A 26,098-nucleotide genomic window follows, 5' to 3' on the forward strand; every position below is an offset into this window, starting at 1 on the left:
CAGATAGTTCCCGAAGTCTTTCTTCGTTCTTTTTCCTTCGTACTTCTCTTTCCTTTTCTGTTTTGGTTCTTTTTATTTCTGTGTCTTCAAGATTACTTATTCGTTCTTCCATTTCATCTATTCTGCTTTCATTGCTTTTCCCAGAATTCTTTAGTTCTTCCATTAATTCTTTGATCTCCTGCATTTCTTTTACTTCCCTCTTTAGGGACTCAATTTCTTTCTTCTGACCATTGTTTTCCCTCTCTAGGGACTCAATTGCATTCTTCTGATCGTTGATTATTTTTCCCTTATCATTGTTTTCCTTTATGACTTCTGTCAGTTTTTTAATCACGGCAATTTTAAATTCTCTTTCTGGAAGGCTCAGAAATTCTTCCAAGTTATTGTCGTTGCAATCTGGGGGCTGGCTTTCTTTTTGTGGTGTGCTTTTTCTCTGGAGAGTTGCTAGGTTGCGTGTGGTTCTTCTCCTCCCTACTGTCTGTTTTCTAATTTGCCGTATGCGTTGGGACACTGTGTTGTTGGGACTGGCCGGCATCTTGGGTGGGCTTCTCTGTTCCCCTCTGGTTCTTCCAGGAGTCATCTGTCAGTTTCAAGCAGCCTTTACTGGAGAAAGGTCCCTGTTCTAAAATGCCGATGTGGGGACACACTCCCCTGTGTGCCTGGTCTGGCCCGGCGGTGGGTTCCTGCTCCCCTCTGGGCTTGGACTGCAGGCCAGAGGGGGTCTGGCGTGGGCGAACTTCCCCCGCTCACCTCTGGCTCCTGAGGAAGCCTTCTGCAGGTAGTCTTTACTGAAGAAATGTCCCTGTTCTAAAATGGTGATGTGGGACACACTCCCTGCGCTTCTGGTCTCAGGCACACTCTTCTGCGCGCCTGGTCTGCCCCGGCTGTGGGTGCTCGCTCTCCCTGTGGGCTCAGACTACTTGTTAGGAAGGGGCCCGGTGTGGGCTAACTCCCCAGCTGGCCACTAGCTCCTTCAGTAGCCTGTGCTGGGGTCAAGTCGCTAGGTGGCGCCAGAGATCTCTCCTAGAGCCCTTGGGGAGCTGATTTTCCACCCCGTGGGACAGGGAGCAGAGCGGGGATGGTAGGGTACACCTCAACGGCTTTGGGGTGCTGTGTCTGCCTTGTGCCCCACCGTCGTGGGGAACCCACGCCCCTAATTTCGTGCCCCGGGTCTCAGTTCCAAAGCCCTCAGTTCCAGGACACGGGCTGTAGCCCAGATCAGTGGCGCGGGAATGGCGCCTTTTGAATCCAGCTCCCCTGCCTGGGCACCTTGTTCCTGCTCACTCAGGGAGGGCCTCCGCCGTCTCCCTGCAAGCCTAGGTCGCAGGCTCGGGGACCTGGGCAGCTGCAATCCGAGCGCCGCTTTCGCGCAAGCTTACCGGGCGGCCGGGGCTGTGTGCTGGTGCTGGTCTCCTCCTGGGGGGCGGGGCTCTCTTTAATGGCGCCTGGAGCTCACCTCCGTGGCGGATCCTGCAGGGTTCGCCTCAGCTCCCGTTCACGGGGTGTGGTGGCTGAAATAGTTCCTTTCCACTCACAGTCCCACTTGCTGCGTCCGTTTTTCTTGTTGGCCGTTTTGGTTTGTTGTTTCCCTCCTCTCTGCTGGTTGGAGAGTGCCGCCTCTGTGGGCGGGGGAGGGGAGCAGGGTTCTGCGCTTCCCTCCCTTCTAGTCCTCTTTTATGGCCACTTTCTTCTTCGGGTAGTTTGCTGGCGTCACCCGTTTATCTTCTGTGTCCCAGTTCTCACTGGGACCTGCCGCTTTTCCTCCCTATTAACTTTTTTTAATGGGAGATCTTACTCGCAGCGTATCCTCGCCGCCATGTTGCTCCGCCCAATTAAGTGTATTTTTGCTCTGTGGTTTCTCTTTTTCTTTTCATCTGTGTTCTATTTCTGCTTTCTGAACCTCTACTTTAGACAAAAGTAGAAATGATGTTTCTTGCATGCCACTATTTTTCCCAATTTTAGATTTTTTTAAAGGTTTATTTATTTTATACAAGAACCGGGGTACAGGCCAGAGGTGCAGGAGGGTGAGAGGATTCACCAGAGACAGAGCGGGGAAGAGAACAGGCAGACTGATGAAATACACTGCTGAGGGGAGCAGTGGGCGAGACAGGAGGGGTCTGCTGCGCCATATGGGACCCTTGCTGGCCAGCTGGGATCGAACCCGTGCTGCAGAGGCTGCAGACAGCTTCACAGCAAGGTGCTCAACTGCCTGCGCCACCAGGGGAGGCCCCAAATTTTAGATTTTCAACACTACTGTTTTGTTATTCCGTATGTTCAGTTTAACTTTCACACAAATAAGAAATAGTTGTCTGTTCTCAGTATTTTTTTATTAATGACCAATTTTATAATTTCACATACCCACAAACACACAAAGTATCACATACACAGTCGTATCTAGGATATGTGCTGCCGAAGCGAGCACCATCCACAGTCGTATCTAACTGAATCAGTTTTCACAGAGTAGTACATCTTATGTAGAGTGCATTTTTATGTTTTCTTTAATGTTTCATTTAACAATAATTTGGTCATAAATTAATAAAATGATTTAATTACCTAGAGATATCTCAGACCCAACAGATTTAGAAACTTTACCAGTGTCTATTGTTGCTGCTTCCTTATGAAAAAATACATTCATTTGTGTTTGTATAAATGTTAAAAGTGTATTGTTTCTATCACTGCAATGTGCTGTTAAATGTAATTTTTTTTTTCCAGTTTTGGTTTCAGAAGATCACTTTAGGAATATGGAAAACTCTGGTTTCTAAAATGAAGTTGAACTTACAGGGTTGTGATTAAAAACAGAAGTTAGGGAAGAGATAAAACAACTATTTGAACTTAAAAGGTTTAACATAATCACCCTAGATATTGTTACATGAATGCAGTTGAGTGAAATCCTTAGTTTCCTGTTAAAGGAGGGCAATAAAGTAATTCAGCATCAGGAGCATAGTTTGAATAGGTAGAAAATTAATTTTCAACCTTAAACTCCTGTGGGATATTCTGAAATCATTATTGATTGAATCTCAGCTCCTACCTTGCAGAACAAATTGGTTCTAGTTAAGGTTTAATTGTAGTGACAGTTAAAAGAGATCTTTTTAGTATACTATTTTTAAAAAACAAATTGATACAGCTGGAAATATGCAAAAATCAGGGAAAATATGACAAAACAATTTTTCATTATTGATCTTTTTGTGGTTATCTATACCATTAGTTGTTAATTCAAGGATTTTAATCAACTATATTAAAAACTTGGTAAAATAAATTGTGGAATTTATTTCAAGGGGATATGTATAATACGGCTGAATTTAAAAGCACCTGATCTTTTCATGCACATTTTAATAACAAATTTGGTCATTTAGCCTGGACTTGAGTAATGGCAGTACTGAGAAAATTAATATTTTGGCATTTTATTTTAAAATACCCTGATGGTTTTATTTTTTAAAGAACGTGCACTTAGCAAATGAAAACATGAATGTGAGAATCTGTGTTAACTGAAGTTGTAATACTGTTTATCGTCTCTTTCCTTTGTAGCCTGAAAAAAATGACAGTGAACCAGGGAGTCAGAGGATAAAACCAGAATTTGAACATGATGCAAATTTTGGACGACGAATATCCTATCAGCATGCAGCAGTCCACATTCCCACAGACATCTACGAGGGCTGTAAGTAAAAGTATTTCACGTTTGGGGGGAAAAAAAGAGCAAACATGGTGCTGTTTTATTTACATGTTATTTAAATTTGTGGTAAAGTATGAACTATATGCATGAAATATGATAGCTCACTGTGGATATTTGTTGTGTCTGAACTACTCTCTACCATTTAGTAAATAAGTATACTTTCCCAATTGACATCAATAGCTTATTAGTAACAGATAAATGCTTTAAAAATCATCAAAACTACGGATCATGTATGCAGGTACACAAGCAAACATCCTTCAGAAACATTCAGGAGACAGATGTTTATTTTAAGCTCTACAGATCTTATCACATCTTCTGTTTTTTTCGGTTTCCCTTTCTTTGTTTCTCTAGAATATAGGCAAAATATTCTTCCCTTCCAATAAGTTGTGAGCTCAAGATAAAAAGACATGTTGGGAAGAACTATGAACAATAAGGCCTAAAGAAATAGAAAACCACTAAATGCAAGACTTGATTAAGAAGGCTTCACTGTGAGGGAGGGAAGAAAGATATTTAGGAAGATACAGGGATGGAAGCTTTTGCCAGTGATGTTTCTCAGAAACACCCTTTCTATTATCAAGGGCACAGCCTGAGAATTTTGAGGAATTTCCCATGGACATCCCAGTCTTTTATGAGGATTAATTGTGACTCAGGAAGCAAGAGCTCAGAGATGCTACTTTATGGTGTTCTAACCCTCTCTCCACCAGCCCTTAACCTTTTCACATAAGTAAATAATAAGGATTGATAGAACCACTTCACATTTCTAAAAGCATATTTCCCATATTCCTGTTAGAGAGACTGCAGAGTGTATGTGGTATCGGGGTGTGTTCAGAACTGCCTAGATTCTGGAGCCAGATTGCCAGAGTTCAGATTTAAATTTTATTTTTAAAATTTTTTTAAAGAGTTATTTATTTATACAAGAACTGGGGTACAGTCAGAGACGCGGGAGGGTGAGAGAATTCACCAGAGACAGAGTTGGGAGCAGAACAGGCAGATGGAGCAGCGGACGAGACAGGAGAGGTCTGCCACACCATGTGGGTATCTCCCTGACAGGCTGGGAATCCAACCCATGCAGCAGAGGCTGTGGACAGCTTCACAGTGCAGTGCACAACCTGCTGTGCCACCAGGGAGGCCCCAGATTTAAATTTTAAATGTAGTATTTTCTTAGGCAGATCCTTTAACTTCTCTGGGCAAGTATTTTCTTTACTGTAAAATGAGATTAAGATGACTAATTCAAGAAGACATTTGAGTATATAAAGGTTAAATTCTCCTAATAGTGCCAAACTAATAGTAAATGCAATTTAAATGATTGCTCTTGCTATTAATGACAAAGTTTCTTAGATAAAGTAGACTAAATGCAGGTGCTAATATTATAAATTAGCTTTTATTCTTTGGATTCTGAGATTATTTGTTTAAAAGGGAAATTTTAAATGCATGTGTGGTTCTTTTCCTATTATAAATGTCATCTATCAAATTATTCTTTTTGTTTGCTTTTAAATTAAAAATTATATGGTGTGTTCATCCTATCATTTAAAAATATTAAACATAATTTACTTTAATGACCTAGAATAGAAAAAGTTGTGCACGTAGGTGGTTCCTCATGGTACACGAGAACTGTTTGAATTCTTTGCAATCCAGCTCACACTATTAATTCCAGATTCTTTCAGGAACTACCTAGGGTTTAGATACACATTTGTTTTCACTTTGACGGTTATGCTCCTCTTTAAAGAATTATCATTGGTAATTCTAATTTCATTTCATACTGAGCTGTATGTTGTGTTTATATTTTTTAAGAACTATTTTCTACCTTATGTCAAATTTTTTAGCCAACTGTTGGGTATATCAACAAATGTGTTTCTGTTTTGTTGTTTCACTTGGGAGTTTTTTCCTTAAATTTGGCAGTGTGTAAATGTCAACCAAATATTGAAATAGGTCATTTATAGTTGTAATGTGGAACACTTTGTTTAAAATATATACTTATATGGAAGACTTTAAAGAAATTAAAACAATAACCACTCAGAGGTGCGTGGTGTGACCAGAATCTTAGCTACTTACCAAACTTTTATCCTCTTTGAGAAACCTTTGTTTTTCAAAAAAAAAGAAAAAGAAAAAAAAAAAAGAAAAAAAAAAGAAAAAAAAAAAAGAAACCTTTGTTTTTCCAGTATTTGAAGTACATAAATAATTGCTGTGCCCAAAGAAAGGGAACATAAAGATAAGTGTAGTGTGGTTTTAATCTGCTTGCTTATTGATTTAGCAGGTGGGGAAGATGAGATAGTTGGTATAGCATGGTTCCCCTCTCTGTGTTTGTGTGGAAGCAAGTGTGACTGGGTGGCAAGGATAACTTGGGAAATAGGACAGTTTGATGTTATAGCCCAATCCATATGGCAATTTCAGACTTATTGCAGTGTGCAAACTTAACTGCCAGGCTACCCCACCAGTGTCCTCATACCCCAGCTCCCTCCCTTCAGATAGATGAAATATTAAATGAGTCTTTTAACACCCTCCCTACTTATTTTCATGAGTGAACTTTAACTCAGTTATATTATTTGGGACCAGGATTATCCTTTGGAGATGGTACTATACGCATACAGCGTGAGAATCACTGTTCTTTTCTTCATAGTCATAATTAAATCTCCATCTATTTTATGCTGGAACAGATATGAGTATGAGAGTATGATACAAAAATATAAATCAAAGCATAATTTTTTAAAAGAACATTAACGGTCACATAGTATACACTTACTTTTTTTACAGTATCCTATAAAGGCATTGGCTATGTGTAAATGATAGTCTTTCCAATTTAGAATACACTATTTGGAAACATCTATAGAGGATAGTTTTAATAGTCCCAGAGGATAAAAAAATACTTTAATCACTTTGGAAATCAATAAGATAAAATATTTAAATGTTTTCAGAAGTGAAGACACATTTTGATGTATGGCATTTTTATTTTTTAAAGAAGTGCTGTCTTTGGATTGCTTATTTAGTCCCATTTATCTTAATATTGAATTGTCTTTCTTTGCTGAAATCTAATCAGTGTGACTGTGACCTCGCCTGGCCTGTATTCCTTTAAAATTCATATCTGGTGTTGTGGACAGAGTGAGTCAATGGCAATGGAGTAAAATCAGAAATGTCAACAAAATCTTAAATTTAATAATTACTGGTATTCTTCATGAAGTTCATCAGAACATACAAGATTTACAGGATTGTTCTTGGCTTCTGAATTTAATAAATGTGAAAGTGCACTTCAATTGAAGGCTTCACTGCAGGGAACAGCTTCTTTTCATTTAAAGACAATTGCATAGTTCTCATAAGCATCGTGTACTAATTTCACAAAGGTGATGCCTTTTTAAAAAATTCCTTAAATTGAAATGTAATTATTTTTGCTCAGTGATATATTTAAAATTTCAGAATAGTATATTTATGTTCAAAATTTTTCATTTTTGAGAATTTCATTAATTTTACTTTAAAGGGTACCCAAACCAGAACTAATCAGATTTAGTTGATCTATTTAAGAGCATAGAAAACAGCATAGAACTTAGTAAAAGAAGGCCTGAATATTCTGACAATTTGGTTTTAATTACAGAACTTTATTAATTTTGTAATTAGTTTAGATTTGAGTATTGAGAGAGTGTTTATAGAATATTCTGTAGTCATTTATCCATGGAAATTTATGTAGATATTTATTTGTGAAATTATTATCCTGTAATATATTCCAAAAATACATTAACAAGAAAACTAGTAATAAGGACCTTGATTTGCATAACACTTCCAGGCACTTGATTCTCTTTTTGTCCTTACACTAATTTGATAATGTAAGCAAGGCCATTATTATTTCTACTTCAGAAACTAAAAAAAAAAAAAAAAAAATCCAGCTTTTTATTGCAAAATACATCTATCAAATATTCATTTTTATAAAAGACAGGAGACTTTTCAAGAATTATTCTTTGAAGTCTCATGCTTTACTAAAATATTCTTAATAAATTGAACTACTAATAATCACTAATACTGTGTTGTGATTTATTTTCATGTTTACTAAAAATAAAGCAAATGATACTGCAAAAATTATGGAAGGAAACTGCCCTGCTTTTGCTGACAGCTGTTGAGCTAACCTTCTGTAATCTCCTGTTGGCTGATTATAGAAGGTCTGATCTGTTCCAAAATAATCAACATTTGATTATAAAGCAGTATTAGTTTACTTTTGCCTTTTTTTTCTATGTATTTTTCCAGTTTTTTTGAGATACTTTTCCAATTCCATCTCCCTTCTCCTGCCCAACCCCTTGTCTAAACCTTACCACTGCTTCTGGTAACCACAAGGCTGAAATCTTTTTCTCTGAGGTGCTTTTGTTTGTTTGCTTTATTTCTATATATGAGTAAGGTCGTACAGTCTTATTCTTAGCCTAATGCCTTCAAGGTTCATCCATGTTGTTGCAAACACTGGGATTTCCTCATTTGTTCTTTTCATTGTTTCATTTTTTGAGGCAACATTGGTTGGCAATAGTTCCCTAAAAGTGTATTGGATTTAAATTATAAATTAATCTTTCTGTGTTTGTTTTTCAAATATGCATTCTTTCCTTTTAACTACATCACCTATAATATCTGTTAATATATTTTAATTGCAGTTCTAGTATGAGTGCACAATGTTTCTTATCTAATACTTTTTTTTATATTTTGCTTTATGGAATATCTTAGAAAAAGCTGCAGGAGAAAGAGTTTTTCTGTCATATCAAATTATGAATTTTGTTAATATGTGAAGCAAAATCACTTACATAATAAAGTAGTATTGTAGGGTTGATATAAAATGTTACTAACAGTTATTATTGTAATAGAAATATGGGAAAGTTCATAAGATAACCAGGACTATATTAAATTCGACATGGTATTACCATTTGATTGTTGTAGTCAGCCAGTAATCAGGTGAAATTTTACTAATTTAAGAAAATTAGTTTCATGTACATTTTACATGTAGAATCTATATCCTGGTTAAAAAAAAAATGCAAAGTAAAGATGAAATTTTATGTCTAGCACATTCATTTAGCAAATATTTTTGAAGTACCTGTTACATGTCATGAACTTTAATATATAATGGGAGTGTAACACTGAAAAAATAGACAAAATCCCTTCCACTAATGGATTTTTGCATCCTGGGGGACAAGAATGGGTCATAAAATAATTAAGATATTGGGATCTGTTGTAGTATAATAAATGATCTAGATAAAAATAAGAGTGAGGAACTGTGGGTAGTTTCTAGGTTAGTTATGGAGAGCTGAATTTTAAAATAGTATCTCAGAAGGTCACAGATTTTCATAGGCTTGGTGAACATGAGTGCCAAAATCACCTGGGTTACAAGGTGGTAGGCAGAGGGAATAGAAAGTTCATTACACTGTCTTTCTGTAGTGATGTTTCTGTAATGTGTGCATTTCATAGGTAGCAATATGCTATTCATTTCCTGATACGACAGTGTTGGCTACATTTAAACTCAAATGCCAAAGATATGGTATTATTCTGATTTCATGAATACTAGCCCCTAATACATTTTCGATTACAGAAAAATAGACCAATTATTAATTGCAGATTTATATATTTTGCAAATTGCTATAGATGCTATTGTATCTCTACTTATCCTCTCCTGACTCCAAATTCATGTGTTGGAACTTGAAGCCTTCAATGTGATTTTATATGCATAGGGACTGTAGGAGATAATTAAGGTTAAGTGTGGTTATAAATGTTGGGAGATTGTGGTAGGATTGGTAGGATCTGGTAGAATTGGTGGTGGCTTTAAAAGAGATAAGTACACATTCAGAGGAAAGGTCATATGAGGACAAAACAGAAGGTAGTAGTCTAGGAAGACAGCTCTCACTAGGAACTGAATCAGCAGGCGTCTTGATCTTGTACTTTTCAGTCTCTAGAACTTGGGAGAAAACAAATTTTTTAAGTTACCTACTCTGTTATTTTGTGTTGACAATCTGAGTTAGGACATAAATTTGTTTCAAGAGAAAAAAATTGATATAGGTTTAAACTCAGGTTTAAAAGAAGAAGTAGAAAACTATGAAAAAGTTATGTATTTCATTTTTAAACTGGAATATATTTAGGAATAATCAACTGTGACATTTGAATTTACAAGGTCTTTTTTTGCATTTTAATTCAGAATCCTGGATTCTGCAATTCACCTTGAAGTGATTGGCTCTGGAAATTAATTAATGCTTACCATACTGAACAGATAAATAGACTTAAATTTGTACTTTGAGGTAAATAGTAAAAATATTAATGTTTTCATGGAGAATTCCCTAAATTACTTAGTGGGTACCAAGGCTCTATAAAAGCCACTAAAGTGTGGTTTAGTTATTTTTCAGAGGCAGAATAAACTATAATAACTTTATTGATTATCTAGTCATTTGGTCACAGTGACCTGTGTCCAAGATGGTGCTGAAGTTACTTTTGACACTTTTCTACTAATCTGTGCAGTTAATAGTCTTATGTGCATATTATAAACTGATCACACATAGATTCTCTCCCCCTGGTTGAATTTGTGAAGCATTCCTGTCCATTAATTGAAACTCAAGGAATATTTTAAGCTATAATAATACTTAGAATTATTTTCTAAAAAGCCCTATGTCTCACTGAAAATAAACTTGTAAATTATTTCTGGAGATAGCTACTACTGGTTTTTGTTTTCTATATGAACCACTTTCTTACATAACTGTGGCATGTGGTTTGTTGTGAAAATCTACCTTTGTTAGTTGTTTCAACTTTTTCAGTGAATGACTCGGTAAAGATGACTTTCCTGGTGACTCAAAAAGTCTCTGAAAAATGTTTATTCCAGCAAGGTAGTCAAAATTCCAAATCTGAGTTATTGTTAACTCCTCTCCCCTACCCTAAATTTGGGCTAATGAATGTCTACAGTCCAAAGTTGTCAAAGGTGGTGAGTCCTTCAGTAGCTATGTGAAATTTACCTCCTGGGAGTAGAAGCATGAGAGGAAAGGGAAGGAAGAAGATAATGTTACTTAGTTGGGTCACCTTGAACAGTACTGGATAGAGAGGGGTCATGTAGATAATTTAAATGGACTCTCTTTCTTGCAGAGATATTTTATGTGTTACTTAGAGATTTTTTTGCAGGATTCTTTTCCATAATTAGTTTTACCTAGCAGACACACATCCCTATACTATGTAAAAATTTATAGGTAGTTGCTTCTATGGCCCTGGGTTGTATTCTGAATTTGCCTCCCAGAATCACCTGCTATACTATAGAAGATTGTGGCATACTACATGCTTGCATGTGGCATCCTACATGCTTCACAGCAGCCTTGGGAGGGGCTACAAGTTAGCCAAACTTAGGGGCAAAATATTGTGTGACTCAATGTTTTGCTGCACATGTCTTGTACTATGTTTCATTCTCAAGATTATGCTATTGCATATTTGCCCAAACATATAAGGAATAAATAGAAAATTTTTTGAAAGATTTTTAAGTGAGGTAAGAATACATGTTGACACAGTGAATCTGGGTATTGGACTTGTACTTCTCATGAATAAAGATAACTCCCATATATAGAACACTTAAATCCCAGAATTCTGCCACCATATACATAACTCACCAGGAAATACCACAGATCTTGCCATGATTTCTTGGAGCTGATAACCATTTCTCAATGCCTGTTGTAAAGGGGATTTCAAATATTATACTACATATTATATTTCCTAGATTTTATTCACTTTTACATTTTATTAAGAATTGTGCTATAAAGAAAATATATTGTAAATATATTTAGTCTTTCTGAACAGCAATTTTCAACAATTTAATGGTCCACTTATTTAGTATTTTTGACTCTAAGAGTGGGGTTGACATATAAGAATGTTTACTCATTCTATCAAATTAAAGAGAACATAGAGGGAAGACATAAAAAAAAAGATGTGTACACAATTCAGTGCCTCTGGAAATTGATAACTGGAAATCAGAAGTGTACCAGGGTAGCTTTTTATGTTGGGTATTTCAAGTGACAGACCCTTCAAAGGTTGAAGAAGAGAGATAATGAAATCTTAAATTAGAATAGCTTTCAAAACAGACTGACAGTACTGTTCACAGCAAATTAAAAAGGGATTGACAATTGGAGAAAGAATGGAAATCTGGAATTTAAGATGAGAATTTTTAATCATTTGGCATTTTGTTTCATGGAAATTTTACAGATTTCTCTAGAGATGAAGAGAAATGTAGAAGATAGTTTTAAAATCCTGTTAAAAAGTTTTTAAATGGACTAAAGATGTCAAGACTACTTTGTTTTAATGTTCGAAATCAGATTTGAAAATTATCGGACAATGAACTGTGCAAATATTGAGATTGGATTTAGTTAATATTTATCGCCATTAGATCAAATCTAGTCATATCCATATTTAGAATTGCAGAATTTACAAGTTATTAATATATGGCACTTTTTAGGAACACTGCTTAAGGGTATATAGCATTGTAAAGATTATACCATAGGCTTTACTAGTTATTTCATTTTAGTGTAACAACTTTTTGCTTCTACTTGTTTCCTGCAAATGGCAGTAGCCTTTGTTACCTTAACTCACTCAGACTGAAACATGAGGAAGAAATGTCCCATTGATATCCTTGCCTGTTGTTTCTGTTCTTTATTGGTAACCTCCCAATGTGGTCAGGGAATACACAGACAGTGAATTAGGCTACTTTTATATAAAGAATAAATCTCCAGGATACTCCTATAAATTGGCTCTATGACCAAATAGTTGGAACCAGACAGATGGAACCTCCCTCATTGTAGGTAGTTGGATTGATGCGTCTACACCACCTTTCTTTTACACCTGGATTCCATAAATAATAAGTGATGGGTAGGATGAGAAAGAAAAACTGTTTAACCACTGAAATCATATACACATCATACTTACAGAAAGCATAGAAACACACACACTATTCTCACACAAAGTATTCTGAGGTTCTGCCTAACTAATCTTCCTAAACTTTGGGTCATCATTCTGTTTAAAAAATGACTGACTAATCTGCCTTCTTCAGCATCCTGATTTTTTTTTTCCCAAAATCTTAAAATGAAAATATGAACCTGAAAGTTTTATCTCCTATATTAATTCAAAAACCTAATTTTTAGTCAGTATTAAAGACCACACCAAAAAAATTTCTTTTATCTACAAATACATAATGTCACTTTCATTTTCTTATTCTGCATTTCATTCTCGTTTCTCCTCCTTCATCTAGTTTTTAAAACTGATAGATGAAGGGAAACAAAACCTGTAGTTCACTCTCAGGATGTTGTATGATATAATGATCTTAAGCTCTGACAGTTTTAAATCTGCATATTTAGTTTATTGCCAAGTCAACAGTAAAAACACAGTGTTATAAAAATACATAAATCTTGGAAGTTGAAATGATGTTGCCTTCAATTTATCAGTTCACTTTACATTGTTCAAAATTAACCCATTAACCATATTATGTGAGGTTAACTACTCTTTCCACTATAATTAAGCAACACAATTTATGATAAAATATGGTTGAGCTAACATGTACCATGCAATCACTGAACTAGAGGCCATTTTAAAATTGAGATTTGAATTGAACCTGATTCTAAAGATTATCAAATTGATCGATCAATTGATCTAAGTTGTCAGTAAAATATTTTATTTTTGCTCTCCAGTTGTCCATATGACATATTATAAACCATGACTGTAACTAGGGTATGCTACACCCTCTGTTCTTAAAACAAAGGATAACGTTTTAGTAGAAATTGAAAAAATGACAGTCTATCAATGGATCCACTGTGAATATTACATGACTTATTTTCAAATTAATAGTAAAGTGTATTCTTTAGAAGTTTTATTTTAAAACTTTTAGTTCCATCTCTCATTTGACATTTGACTGGTGTTCATTTGTTGAATTTTTGGGTAAATTATGCTGAAGTTTATGTGTGATTTGTTGTTGTTGTTGTTGTTGTTGTTTCCCATTTGCCTGCCTAAGATTTTGGCCATACTTAGTTCAAATCTTCTATATAAAGATAGAGGGGATTTTGGTACAATGAAAAGTGAGAATTTTGTTTTTCCCAAAACATAATTAAAACTTCAAATTTTGTGGCTTATGTGCATAGTTGATTTCTCCTTTAGACTTTCATCTTTTGTTAGTGTATTGTTACTTCAAATTTAATCCATTTATACAACCTTATGTGTATAAAAATCCACCAGGATAAGAGTGTATTATATAATATTGCACATTTATTATGTCTGTATCTACATTTGTTTGGGAGCTATATACACACACCCATTTATATACACGCATATATGTTTATATACACGTATATGTGTATTTATACATGCACATTGTTTTTAATATGGATTTCAAGTAAAATATTACCAATTTTTTAAAAAGATTTATTTATTTATTTATACATACATACATACATACAAGCACTGGGTATAGTCAGAAGCGCGGGCTGGTGAGAGAATTCACCAGAGCCAGAGTGGGGAGCAGAGCAGGCAGAAGGACCGAAGTACACTGCTGAGGGGAGCAGCGGGCAGCAGGAGAGGTCTGCGCGACATATGGGACCCTCCTCTGGTGGCCCAAAATATTACCAAATTTTTTAATTCAACTTTATTTCAAAATATTTATCCACCAATCCATGGCCTTAACTATGATTCATACATTTTAATGCCATAATTACAAATTGTCTATTTCAAAAACTTTTAATTACATGTTTTATTTAGAAAATAACACTAAAACATTTTTTTCAGAAAAATCTGAAAACATGCAACACATAAATCTTGACCCAAATAAAAAGAATAGTTTGAAACAAACACCTTTGTTTGAAACATTCTGTAAATTAAAATACGTACAATACCATTTCAAATCTCCTGCTCAATCCACATTTTACTTTGTATTAGTCCACATACTTACACATTTCATATGTATCCTTCAAGTGTAAAGATTTTTCTAGTAACCTTTGCTTTGATTAAAATTTCAGATAAAAAAATCTTAAACTGGAAAAAAAAAATTTCCATAGTCTATAATGTGTTGATAGCATAGACTTTAGTTTTTTCTGAACTAAGAAATAGAATTGTTTACAAGTGAGCATGACAAATAATATCCCTGTGTTTCAGGGAAGTTTTCATTGTAATGTATATGTTTTTATACTCCAAAGATATCTAACACAACCTGTGAAAGTTTTATGAACTTTAATAAAAGATGCTGAATTCTAGACAATAGGATTAATTTTTTAAATTTGGTTTAAAAAGTAAATTTCCTATGAAATGATTCATAAGATCATACTGAGTGATAGAAAAGATCACTGCACTTAGTCTTGGGACTGAGAGAATCCATTTGTGTTCAGGAGAAGCCTCTTTGAGAATGTACAAAGAAAAACTGAGCTCAATCTCATTATATTTAGATTTCAAAAAGCATAAAAAGTTGTTTTTCTGTCCTCCCAAGAAAATAATTATGTGAAGTTTTGGCAGTGTTTAGAGGGTCTATAATAACTAAATGCTTTTGAAATGAATTCACTAAGTGATATTGATTATGCATATTATAAGGCTACAAAGTTTAAACAGAGGATAGAATAATAGGCTGCTGTGCACAAGCATGTGTGCACACCCCCTCTACTTTCTTGTCTGTGAAGGTCTTGCTCCTTTATTTAAATGTGTGTAGTTTAAAAAATAGAAAATATACAAAAACAAGGTAAAGAACAATAAAATACATAGGCTTTTGGTTTAAAATGAAAGATGCTGGAGATAGCATGTTTAGGAGTAGCAGGGGAAAGGACAAGAAAATGGAAGAGTGATACTTTAGTGGAATAAATATAAAAGAACTTCAGTTGAATCAAAAAAATGAAAAGACTTTAGTTCAGATTTATTTGCAAGGCCAGAGAAAATGATAAACATAAAAGATCTTGGCTTCCATCAGTTTGATGTAGAAAACAAAGTGACAGGCAAGTACAGACTTCTTTTAAAAGCAAATTTTAGATTAATGGCCCCCTTCAAAAAACCATTTTGGTAAGAATGGTAAAATTCTTTGCAATAAACCATCAATGTTTATATTCGAGAACGGTAACTAAAAATGTTTTTATAACTTCACATCTGCTTAATGTTATGGTCTTTGAAATAATAGATTTAAAAAGTCTTCATCTGTATGTTACCTTCTGATATTAAGTTTTTTTTTCTTTCTTTTTTTTTAATAAATAAATTTTATTTTTATATTCCCCATACAATTGATATTAAGTTTTATTGAAAGACTGATGTTTCCCTTTTAGAAATACTTGAGCTATTTCTAAATAATTAAATCTTGTCACCCTCATCTTCTGATGAACAAGGGTGGTTGGAATGAGTGCATTCAGAGTTTCTTGTAGAGGTTTAAATCATTTCTGAGAGCAAAGGTGCAAATGAATTGCAGAAGGGAGCCACACAGTGATGTGGAGGAGAGTGTGTTCAGCAGTTTGAAGTGTGTTTCTAATACATAGATGACTCCTGTGGTAGAACTTTATGATCTTGTAAGACCGTGTAATCATCAAGCCTCAGTCTCTTGAGGCTCTCTGTAAGTGTAAAGGCACAATAGATTACTTCATCATTCTAACAGGCAGAAGGGAAATTGCTTATTCTCCAAGTGCACAGCAAGCATTAGTTAAAGTGCTCTTCATACAAGAGATGCAGGCATTGTATCCCTGGGTACTTGATTTAAGTCAATAACTATTTTTAAAAAGCAGAATTCAAAAAAAAATACATTAGATGATAATGGGTTTTTATTGGTTTCACTATCTTTTTATATTCTTCACGATGAATGGTGAATCATGCATAGAGACATGGAATTTGTACTCAGTACATTTATTTTAATGCAGATGTGAAAATCATTTGAAAAGCACACTTTACTGTTTCATTAAATGAAAACAATCCATAGTAAAGCACACTAGACGCTGATTCCTTTTTATGGAAAAGATGTTGTTTGCGAGTGTTTGGTTCACATTGTTTCCTTTGGCCACCTCTCTGAGAAGTAAAACTTCTTCCATTAAGGTGTCCTGAAGCTTAATGGTATCAATAAGTGGTACTTTCATTCAAATCAATAGCTCTATCACTGAAACAATGACTCCAACTATGATTCTGCCTACAGACTTGATGGCTAAGCTGTAGATTCAGTTCTTTGTCTTTTATATAACCCTTTATAAGGGGTATCTCCAGGCACCTTACATTATGTTCAAAATTGAATTCTTCATTGTTGTCCTCAAATACACCTCTCCTCCAGTCTCCCTATCTTTGTTAATAATTTGAGCCAGGTTTAACCCAGAAACCTGTCACTACAGTCTATAGATAATTTTTCCCCAACCTGCAGCACACCCCCCACACACACACTGCATTTTTTAACTCAGCTGTTCCTCCCCAGCCTGACTGTACTAGCTTGCTACCTTATTTTTGCCATCCCTACCAGCTTACTTTCAGTCTTATTCAACAATGACTTCTGAGTGAAGACTCAACCTCACGTTTTCTTAGAAAGGATTTACAATTCATTCCTCATCAGCAATAATCTGTACTTCAGTTTCCCAGTAATGACTCAAAAGAAAAAAATATACAGTTTTGTTTTTTGTTTTTTTTTTTTTGGTTTTGTTTCACTCTGAGGTGTGCATGATATTTAAGCCAATGGATTGTTCTCTTGATTATGGCCAACTAATATGTACTTCGTGTTTCACTGTATCTGATCTTCCTATTTTGAAGTCACCAGGCAACTTTGTCCTAAAACAGGTTCACACAAACCAAGCAGTGTGTATATCATAGACAGGATCACTCTTGTCCCCGAGACAAGAGTTTTTCCTTCAACCATAACTTGTTAGTCAGCTCCGGTACTTTCTGATGCTTCTTTCTGAATTCCACAGTCCAGGTCCATATGAAGACTAAACCCCCATGTATTTAGGCAGTCTTCAGAGCAAAGGCAAGCAATTTCCTTTATCTAATTTTGCCTGTAATTTTCAACTGGAGTTTTTTGTTGTTTGGTGTCTAATAAGTTTTTTTGTGTTTGGTGTCTGATAAGCATATTAGATCTTAGGTAATTTAATTTTTCACCAAAACTTTGGTGTGTCTACACTATACTCAGAGGCGCATTTTCCAATGTAATTTGATTCTAGGAGCCCTTAGAATATATAAAAATATATGTTCTTATATATATATATTTCTACCATTAGAGTGTTTTTTTTTTTTTTTTCAGTTTCACCTCTTATAACAGAGTAAATGAATTGGAAAGGTTACCCACTATTTTCTTCATGAGATACATAACAAAAAATTAAGTTGTGCTATTGGACATGAACTTAGGGAAGAGGTGAGTGTACAGTTTCCTTGAGGAAAGAATTCTAAGTTTTAATCACTTACCCTAGCATTTTAGCAACTTGATCAAAATTGCTCCATCAAGGTGTTTATCGTCTTCTAAATGCTGACTATTAAGAGATAAATAAAATAAAAATGATGATTCTGCAGATAACATTGGTTGTGTGGTTACTAAGTGACAAGCAGTGCTTAAGCACATGTCATTTTCCAGATTGCTCTGTGACGCAGATTCTGTCACCATCTCCACTGTGCAGGGATGGAGCATGAGACATAGAGGGTGAAGCACTTCCCCAAGGTCAAGTGAAGGACACACAGCTGTGAGTGTAATGCCAGTCAGCAGGAATAGTTTTTGTTCATACCACATACATTCACATAATCAATTTATAAATTCCTCAAAGAAAAGGCATCACTGGAAAAACAATTTATAGTATGTATTTAAAACCCTTCAATTTGGAGTCCTTTAACTTTGGTCTTATTTCTGTATTCATTCTTACATGGCTTTCAACTTCTATGTTCTTGTAGTTGAATTAAAAAAACACATTTTTTCCCTTTTAAAACTTTAAAATAAAAGTGTTTAAGGCATTTAAAGCTATTTTCATTTGTTCAAACTTTGGCAGGCTCTGTGTTTATTGAAATACTCCAATGTATAGAAGTGATTAAGTTTTATAATTTTAATTGTCATTTTTTTAATGAGAAATGACTGTGAAATGATACTGATGGAAGAAATTGTATTAACTTCTTTAGATGATTATACTAAACCTCCTGATTTGTATTTACAAATCATGCACTATTCCTAAAAATCAAATCATAATTTTAAAACTACCAAATTCCAATGAAGAGCCTCATGTTGTGAGAACTTTGAAATTAGGTGGCAGACAGAAAGGGAATGCTGCTTAATTATAAAATAAACGCAGAGAATTACATTCTAATTCCTGTTTATAAATGTTACTGTTCAAATAAAAGAAAATAATGTACAAGACTAAAATGATAGGCTGATATGTAGAATGCATTGGTCTGTGTAAGCCATTTCACAAGATGTGCACATGACTGTTAACCAGCTAAGTAAAGGACTAGACTAGAAGTCAGGTGCATTGATTTCCTTTCATTCAGAGGCTTGTTTGACATTCCCTGAATGTTATCTAGGATACTTCTAATATTTATGTTCATTTTTTTTAGTTGAAAAGTGTAATAGGAGTACAGGAGATGAAATAGTTTTAGGTGGCATGTTGTGCCAGTAATAAGACCCTTCGCTATCACAGTTACTAATCATTAATTTTGTTTTGATAATATTAGCAACAAAAAATTAGAATGGTCAAAGGATAAAACAAAGTTTTTACCTTGATTCCTAGCCTTATGGTACTTCTTAATCAAAATCTTTGGTTCCTCCAAAAAAAAAAAAATCTTAAAGATAATTATCATTTTATCGAAAGTGACATTAGAATCCTTCAATTAATAAACATGATTTTAGATCCTGGTGTCTTCTATTCCCTCTTGCATTATTCTTATTTTCTTTCATAATGAAGTAGATTTTTTTCTGAGTGCCTCCTACGTGCTCCACAATCTGCAGATTTCATTAAAGCGTAACAGCTGTGTTCTGGACATTAGCCAGGTGCTCAATCTACAGGAAACTAAAGAGATGGGGAGCAAGGCCAGAAATCTCAGGAACAGGGCCTTTAGAAAATTGACAAGGACAAGGACCTTTTAATATTTGTACCAAATTAACTAGGAATAAGGCTCATCTCCTCATCAGGGGCCATGCAAGCCTTGGAGGCCTCTGCTCTTGGAATCCTCAGTGGCAGGTGGATTCTGGTGCCTGACATGCGATTAGAGATATTAGATTTGGTCTTCTATCTCCCTGCACCTTATTAATCTTTCATTTATACTGGGATTAGATGAGATTCTATTAGCCAAATCCACTGAAAAAATTCATACATTTTAATATTTATGCACACTATCTAGTCCGTAAAGTGGATTCCTTTTGTCTGTGCCCTTAATTGGATCAGTGAATTTCTCCTTATTAACATTTTTCTTTTTAGAGACTAACGGTGAGGAATAAAACTAGTGACATCTGGCTGAGCTCATCTTTTCAATGTTACTCTAATGACTACTTTCTATAATATAGGATAGAATGAGTATTTGCAATGTAGATAAAATAAGTTTATAATCATCACAATTGAGTTATTTAAAAAAAAAAAGCAACATTCTGTGACTATTCTAATAATCTGTAAATGGCCAACAGTAGTCAGAGAACACTAAAAAGGTGGTTTTGAAAACGTTATTCAGGTACAAGAATATTGTGTTAGTTTCTAGGACTAAAATGAAAATGTGTCTAACCCAAGGGGTGTCAAAATGCAACCGGAAATAGTGATATAATTTAATATCATGCAATAATACTTGTTTAAGAATATGTCAGCGTTTACTTTGAGGAAGTTTTATTATTGTTTTTTGTCAATGCTATTCATTGGGAATTTCTCCTTTCACAAAGTGATTTAATCATGGTGTGCTTGTAGTTAGTTGCACTTGAGTGAGGCCTCTAAACGTGGGTACTATATCCTAATTGGCCAGGTGGTTAACTCTTTGTTGTGGAGCTGTGCTGAGCACCACAGGGTGGTTAAGAGTATCCCTGGTTTCTATCCACTAAATGCCAATAATCTCCCATCAGTCACGATGATCAAAAAGTCCCTAAATTGGAGAACACTGTGCTGGAAAGGCACAGATGATTTTTTTCATATTTTAAAATTCTAGATAATCAGCATTATATCAATAGAGAAAGATTAGCAATAAATAGCTCACAAAGAGTACACATTTTGAATTCCTACAGTTAAATTCTGTCTCTACATCTCTCACTGTGTGATTTTTGGCAAATTGCATTCCCTATCTAGGTTTTATTTTTTGTCTTCTAATAAAGTAAATATTATTAATAGTATCTTGCTCAAAGTGTCATTATAAAAGTTAAATGCAATAATGTATAGAAAAATGTTAACATACTTGCTAGCACACAGCAAGTGCTTAATAAATATTACTGAGTATATTATTACTAGTGGCATCAGTTGAAATAATATAGGCTCATTGTATCTCAATTTAAAGCTATAATTAACAAATGGTAAATTAGTTCAAAATAAATATGATAGTAAACATTTTTGCCAGTTTTCTTATTTGCATCATATTTGGTATTATTAAAAATAATTGTTAGTATCTGTTCCTTTCCACAGATTTAATATTTATCTACAGGTTTTACCAAGAGATGTCAAAGCTATTTTATGTTTTATAAAAAGTATTTTCAGTACAGACTCATCAAAGTTATTTTATAGTTTATGTCAATCATTTTTTCCCTAGCCTATATTTGCCACATTTGAAAGCTACAAATGTGACTTTTGGATATTGTAAATTACCTTAGGGTTTTTCAGTTAGTCATACAGTAACTTCAAGGCATGGGGTGAGGCCCTGAACCTTAAATAAGTCAGTAAAATGTATTCAGCTTAAAAGGGAGCAACAGTGTAATACTCTATGGGTTGAAGTTTGCAGAAGAAAATTGGATTCAGAACTTGTCAGTGATTCTGTATTCCATGTCACAAACAAGTTATGGATATGTCACGTAATTTAGAATTAGCAGCAAATAGAATGTGCTTCTTTTGTGCTGTTACAAATTAGATTTTCTTTCTTGCCTTGAGAAGCCAGATTGAACAATAGAGTACTCTAAGAAGAGAGACACTCAGAACACCAAGGCCACGTTTTTTTAGAGCCAAATATAGGAAGAATAGAGATGTCTGCCTGGCGTTCTGAATCAATTATCAGTGAAATCCTGTTATACCATTAAAAGCAGAGGCCCAGAAGTCAAGGTTTGCTTTTCTAGCATTCACTGCTTTTAATAGGCTTAACCTTGGACTTGTACAAAAGACTTAGTTTTGCAAAGTCTAATTTTCTAGGGAAGAGAAAGATCATTTCTTAATAGTTGACAGAAAATGAGTACTAAATTTTCTCTTAAAGTGGCTAGAAGATACTTAACTAAGTTTGTTAGCAACTGATAGTAGGATCCAGGGATAGATTGCCATTGACCAGTCTTCTACGGGAAAATAGGCCACTCGTGAGCTTTTGAACTCCATTTAAACCAAAAATTAGAAGTTTGTGTGAATGTAAAACCTCATAATTTGGGTGGGGGAGGGTAGAGAAAGGATGGTATCAGTTACTATAATAAACAATATATAAAATAATGCAATACACATACTATAAAAATTGAGACTATGAAACTCAAGATAAATTTAAATATTGCTGCTAGACAAGTCAGAAAATTGCTATCCATGTTTTTAAATATAGCTTTCCAAATGAAAAATAAAGTTGTTTTGATGGCCAAAAAATATTTCAAGTTCTCTTGAAAAAGACAACTTGTTCTGGAATTCTTATATGAAATGTTACTTGGTTACTGATTTATATCATTATTTCTGCAGTTAAATCCTTTGATTTTTGATTTCTTTCTCTGGATATTCAATTGAATATTTTGACTTAAATAAAAATAATTGCACTTTGAAAAAGTATATTATATAAATACAAATAGAAATTTATAATCTGGTGAATTTAAGAATAAGAATGTCACAATTATTTTTGTGTGTCTTTGCAAATGAACAATACAGTTTCATCATCAATAATATTACTGAAAATAAGTAATTTTCTAAGGAATTTTTTTTCCATCTTGCAGAGATCATGTTTCATACCTTTTATATAAAAGTATCATGGTATCAGAAAAATAGGAGAGACTAAAAATACTTGCTGGGCGAAGAGGAAGACACTAGCATAACTACATAAACTCTTTTTAATACAGAACTAAAGATCTAATAATAACTTTTAACTATTTTAATGCACCTTGCTTTTTTACTCAGTGGTAGCCAGAATAGTTACTTTAAAACATTCTGTTAAATAAACTCTGTTTGCACTTTCAAACATGAGTGAGAAAATGAAAACATATGCATGTATGTAAATGTAATGAAAGTAGTTCATGAAGAAGCCAGATGCAGGGAATGAGACAAACTTGTTATAGCACAGTTGATATTCTGCATTAGTTTTATTCGACCAGAATTCTGTAGATTACCCAGCTATTTCATTATTGTTTAGCCTAAGTTTTGCTGAAAGTATAGAAATGGAGAAATATTTGGACATATTAGTAATTCTGTGGAACTATTTAACTTTATATGGTTAGGAGGATACAAGTCTGCTTATTTCAGGATACCAGCTAACATAAATTTTAGTCAAATTTAATTCATCATGTAACCTGAAAAACATATCCTAAAATCATAAACAATCTCAAATATTCATACTTGTTTGTTTGCTTAGATGCTTCACATATTTTATACTTTTAACTGTTGTCATGTAATTTGAGAAGTTATCCTAGTGCAGCAATATATTTTACTTTTAAGGTCTTTTGTTTAAAGGAATTTGAATGATAAAATGTAATGAATGAGTCTTGCTCTAAAATTCTGTGATTAAGGACTGGTGATTCATACTCTCTAGTACAAATCCCTTGAAATAGAATTGTTGGGTTAAAGACTGTGTGCCTTTTGAAAGAAAGGTGCAGCCAAATTGTCCTCTCAAGAAGTTGCACAACTCTTACACTCCCATTGCAGATTCTTTGAATTGTTTAAGCAGATGTCTGCCTCTGGACATTTAAATAAAGATTGTGACTAATAAAACAATATTTGTGCCCCCAAATGTTTATATCTATACAGCCTCAAATGGAAGTATCTGATCCTCACACTTGCTCTACACTGTCATTAGTTTATAAACTTTCATTCTGACTAAATATAAAGTCAGGTCATTTGTAAATATACTTCTGTCATTTGTAGAGAAACTAATTTGGAGAAAAAACATTTTGAAGATTTCTTTATTAAAGTGTTTTGTGAAAAAGATTTTTCAAATGTTTAAATTGGAAATATTAAAACTTAGTACCATGATGATAGATTTCAAATTTGACTTTCTATCCCAGTATATAAAAGTATAATTCACTTTTAGTGCATCAAAACCTAATACTAGTTGTTGAACTATCAAATTAAACTAGGAAAAATTTGGCATCCTTGAAAACAAATAAAACTTTAATAAAAATAATTAGATACCTGTTATTGCTTAATAAAGAGTCAAGGAAATTAAAAAGATAGTTAGAATAGATTGGGCATTAATAAAGTCTATCTGGATCATAAATAAACATGTTTATTTGTTCAGTAGACTATTACTGTAAAATTCATGAAGGTTTAAAGAAAAGTAAGATATTCTTTTTCTCTGATGCTTTGTATATTACTATAAATATTCATGAATAGTGAGTATTAGTTCAGGTTATCTATGTGAATATAAATTTTCATATAACTGGCCACTTATTAGTGTTCATTGGATCATGCTTTTGAATATGAATTCACTAGTGTCTCAGATGCACTATGGATCTGACCCAGCTCATGAATATTCACACGCACACAACTGATCTTTCTGAAAGTAATCACGTCCATAAAGATGGAAATCTTGTTAGTTTTCAATTGAGAAATGCATTAGGATGCTGGTCCCAGAACAATTTCTCAATCCCCTTGTTTTCACCTTTTTTTTTTTTCTTTTGGTAAATGATACAATTTGAAATACACACACATATGCTGTGCATCTTTATTGATGGACACTATTCTTTTACCTTTTAAAAAATCCTCTGCTTGATTTTTTATGATTGTAATTGTTTCCTTTGTTTGCTATGGTCACAGAAAAAGAACAGAAGTATCTTTAGTCCTATCCCAAAGCACATTTGCACAATTTGGACTTGGTGATAGTCTCCAATACAGAGTGGCCCAATTTGCTAATCTACTGGTAGTGCTGTACATAGTTTATATATAAAGATTTCCCCTCCTCCCCCCAAAAATAAAATGATATGAGATAATCTGTTACCTTTTGTATAAAGGAAAAATAATATTCTAAGTTAATTAAAATTTAATATGTTATACATAGGATGCTGTGATCATGGAGGTCCATAATTATAAGCTTAGACTATTTAACCCATGATAAAGCTTACATTATAATTGCTTCTCTTTCATCATAATGAATAGTATTTCATTCAATGAATGCCTGTCCAAGATCAATCAGTAGTTATAAATAGTATCAAAATCAACCTGGGCATTATTAGCATCATGCTGTAATTAATTAAACTAACCAGAAAGAATATATGTTGTTCAAAAGAACTATAATAAAATATCCACTACATTTCCATGTATTTTATCTTTTATGTAAACACAATTGATAAATTATGATCAATGACAAACTGTTTATTTATTTATTTTTTTTAATTTTGGTAACAGACCACATTGTTTGTCTGCTATCAGGAGGTAGCGTCATCAGACTAGCCCTGACATGCCCTGGAGGTTTCTTCAGTGCTGCCCTGAGTGCAGGAATAGTTTTCAGCCTTTCTTCACTGGGAGAGCTTTGCCATCTCCTGTTTTATGTGTCCCATGGTTCTCAATCCGGAGCAGTTTGCCTCCCCCCAAGTGTCATCTGACAATATCTGGAAACAGTGGGGAAAGGTATTGCTTTCACAAGTTGGGATAGGTATTGCCATCCAGAGGGGAGAAGCCAGAGATGCTGCTGAGCTTTCCCCAGAGCACAGGAGAGTGCCCACCACAAAGAATTACACAGCCCCAAATGTCAGTATGGTCACTGTCATATAAAAGTTTGTCTAGGGCCTCCCCTGGTGGCGCAGCGGTTGAGTGCTGGGCTGCGAATCTGCCCAAAGCCTCTGCAGCACTAGTTCCATCCCTGGCCGCCTGCGAGGGTCCCACATGGCACGGCAGACCTCTCCTCCTGCCCGCTGCTCCCCTCAGCAGTGTACTTCAGTCCTTCTGCCTGTTCTGCTCCCTGCTCTGGCTCTGGTGAATTCTCTCACCCTCCTGCACTTCTGATTTTTCCCAATGCTTGTATAAATAAATAAAATAAAAATAAAAATTTGTCTAAAGAACTAATGCCACAGCTAAAACTTCTTTTGATATATTTTGTCAGTCATTTACATATCCTAAAACTATTTTGATAGCCACTGGATTAGAGTTGTAAGTAGTAACACATGGAAATGTATAACATGATGTTGCAAATATGTGAGAACAGATTCAGTTTTTAATTACA

At 34.4% G+C, this 26,098-nt stretch overlaps 1 protein-coding gene across 9 annotated transcripts in view; it reads left to right on the forward strand.

Annotated features, from left to right (window-relative positions):
* Positions 1-26,098, forward strand: part of CACNA2D1 (calcium voltage-gated channel auxiliary subunit alpha2delta 1) — a gene marked incomplete at both ends in the record, with an annotated part of 412,192 nt that overhangs the window by 264,585 nt on the left and 121,509 nt on the right. For all 9 annotated transcript variants that reach the window (XM_084230055.1, XM_084230054.1, XM_084230056.1 and 6 more), the window contains one exon: positions 3,523-3,652. In XM_084230055.1, the coding sequence (XP_084086181.1) occupies positions 3,523-3,652 (130 nt within the window). The remainder of the gene's footprint in view (positions 1-3,522; positions 3,653-26,098) is intronic.

The sequence above is a fragment of the Talpa europaea genome (assembly GCF_964194135.1).
Source record: "Talpa europaea genome assembly, chromosome: 3".
In the NCBI taxonomy this organism is placed as follows: domain Eukaryota; kingdom Metazoa; phylum Chordata; class Mammalia; order Eulipotyphla; family Talpidae; genus Talpa; species Talpa europaea.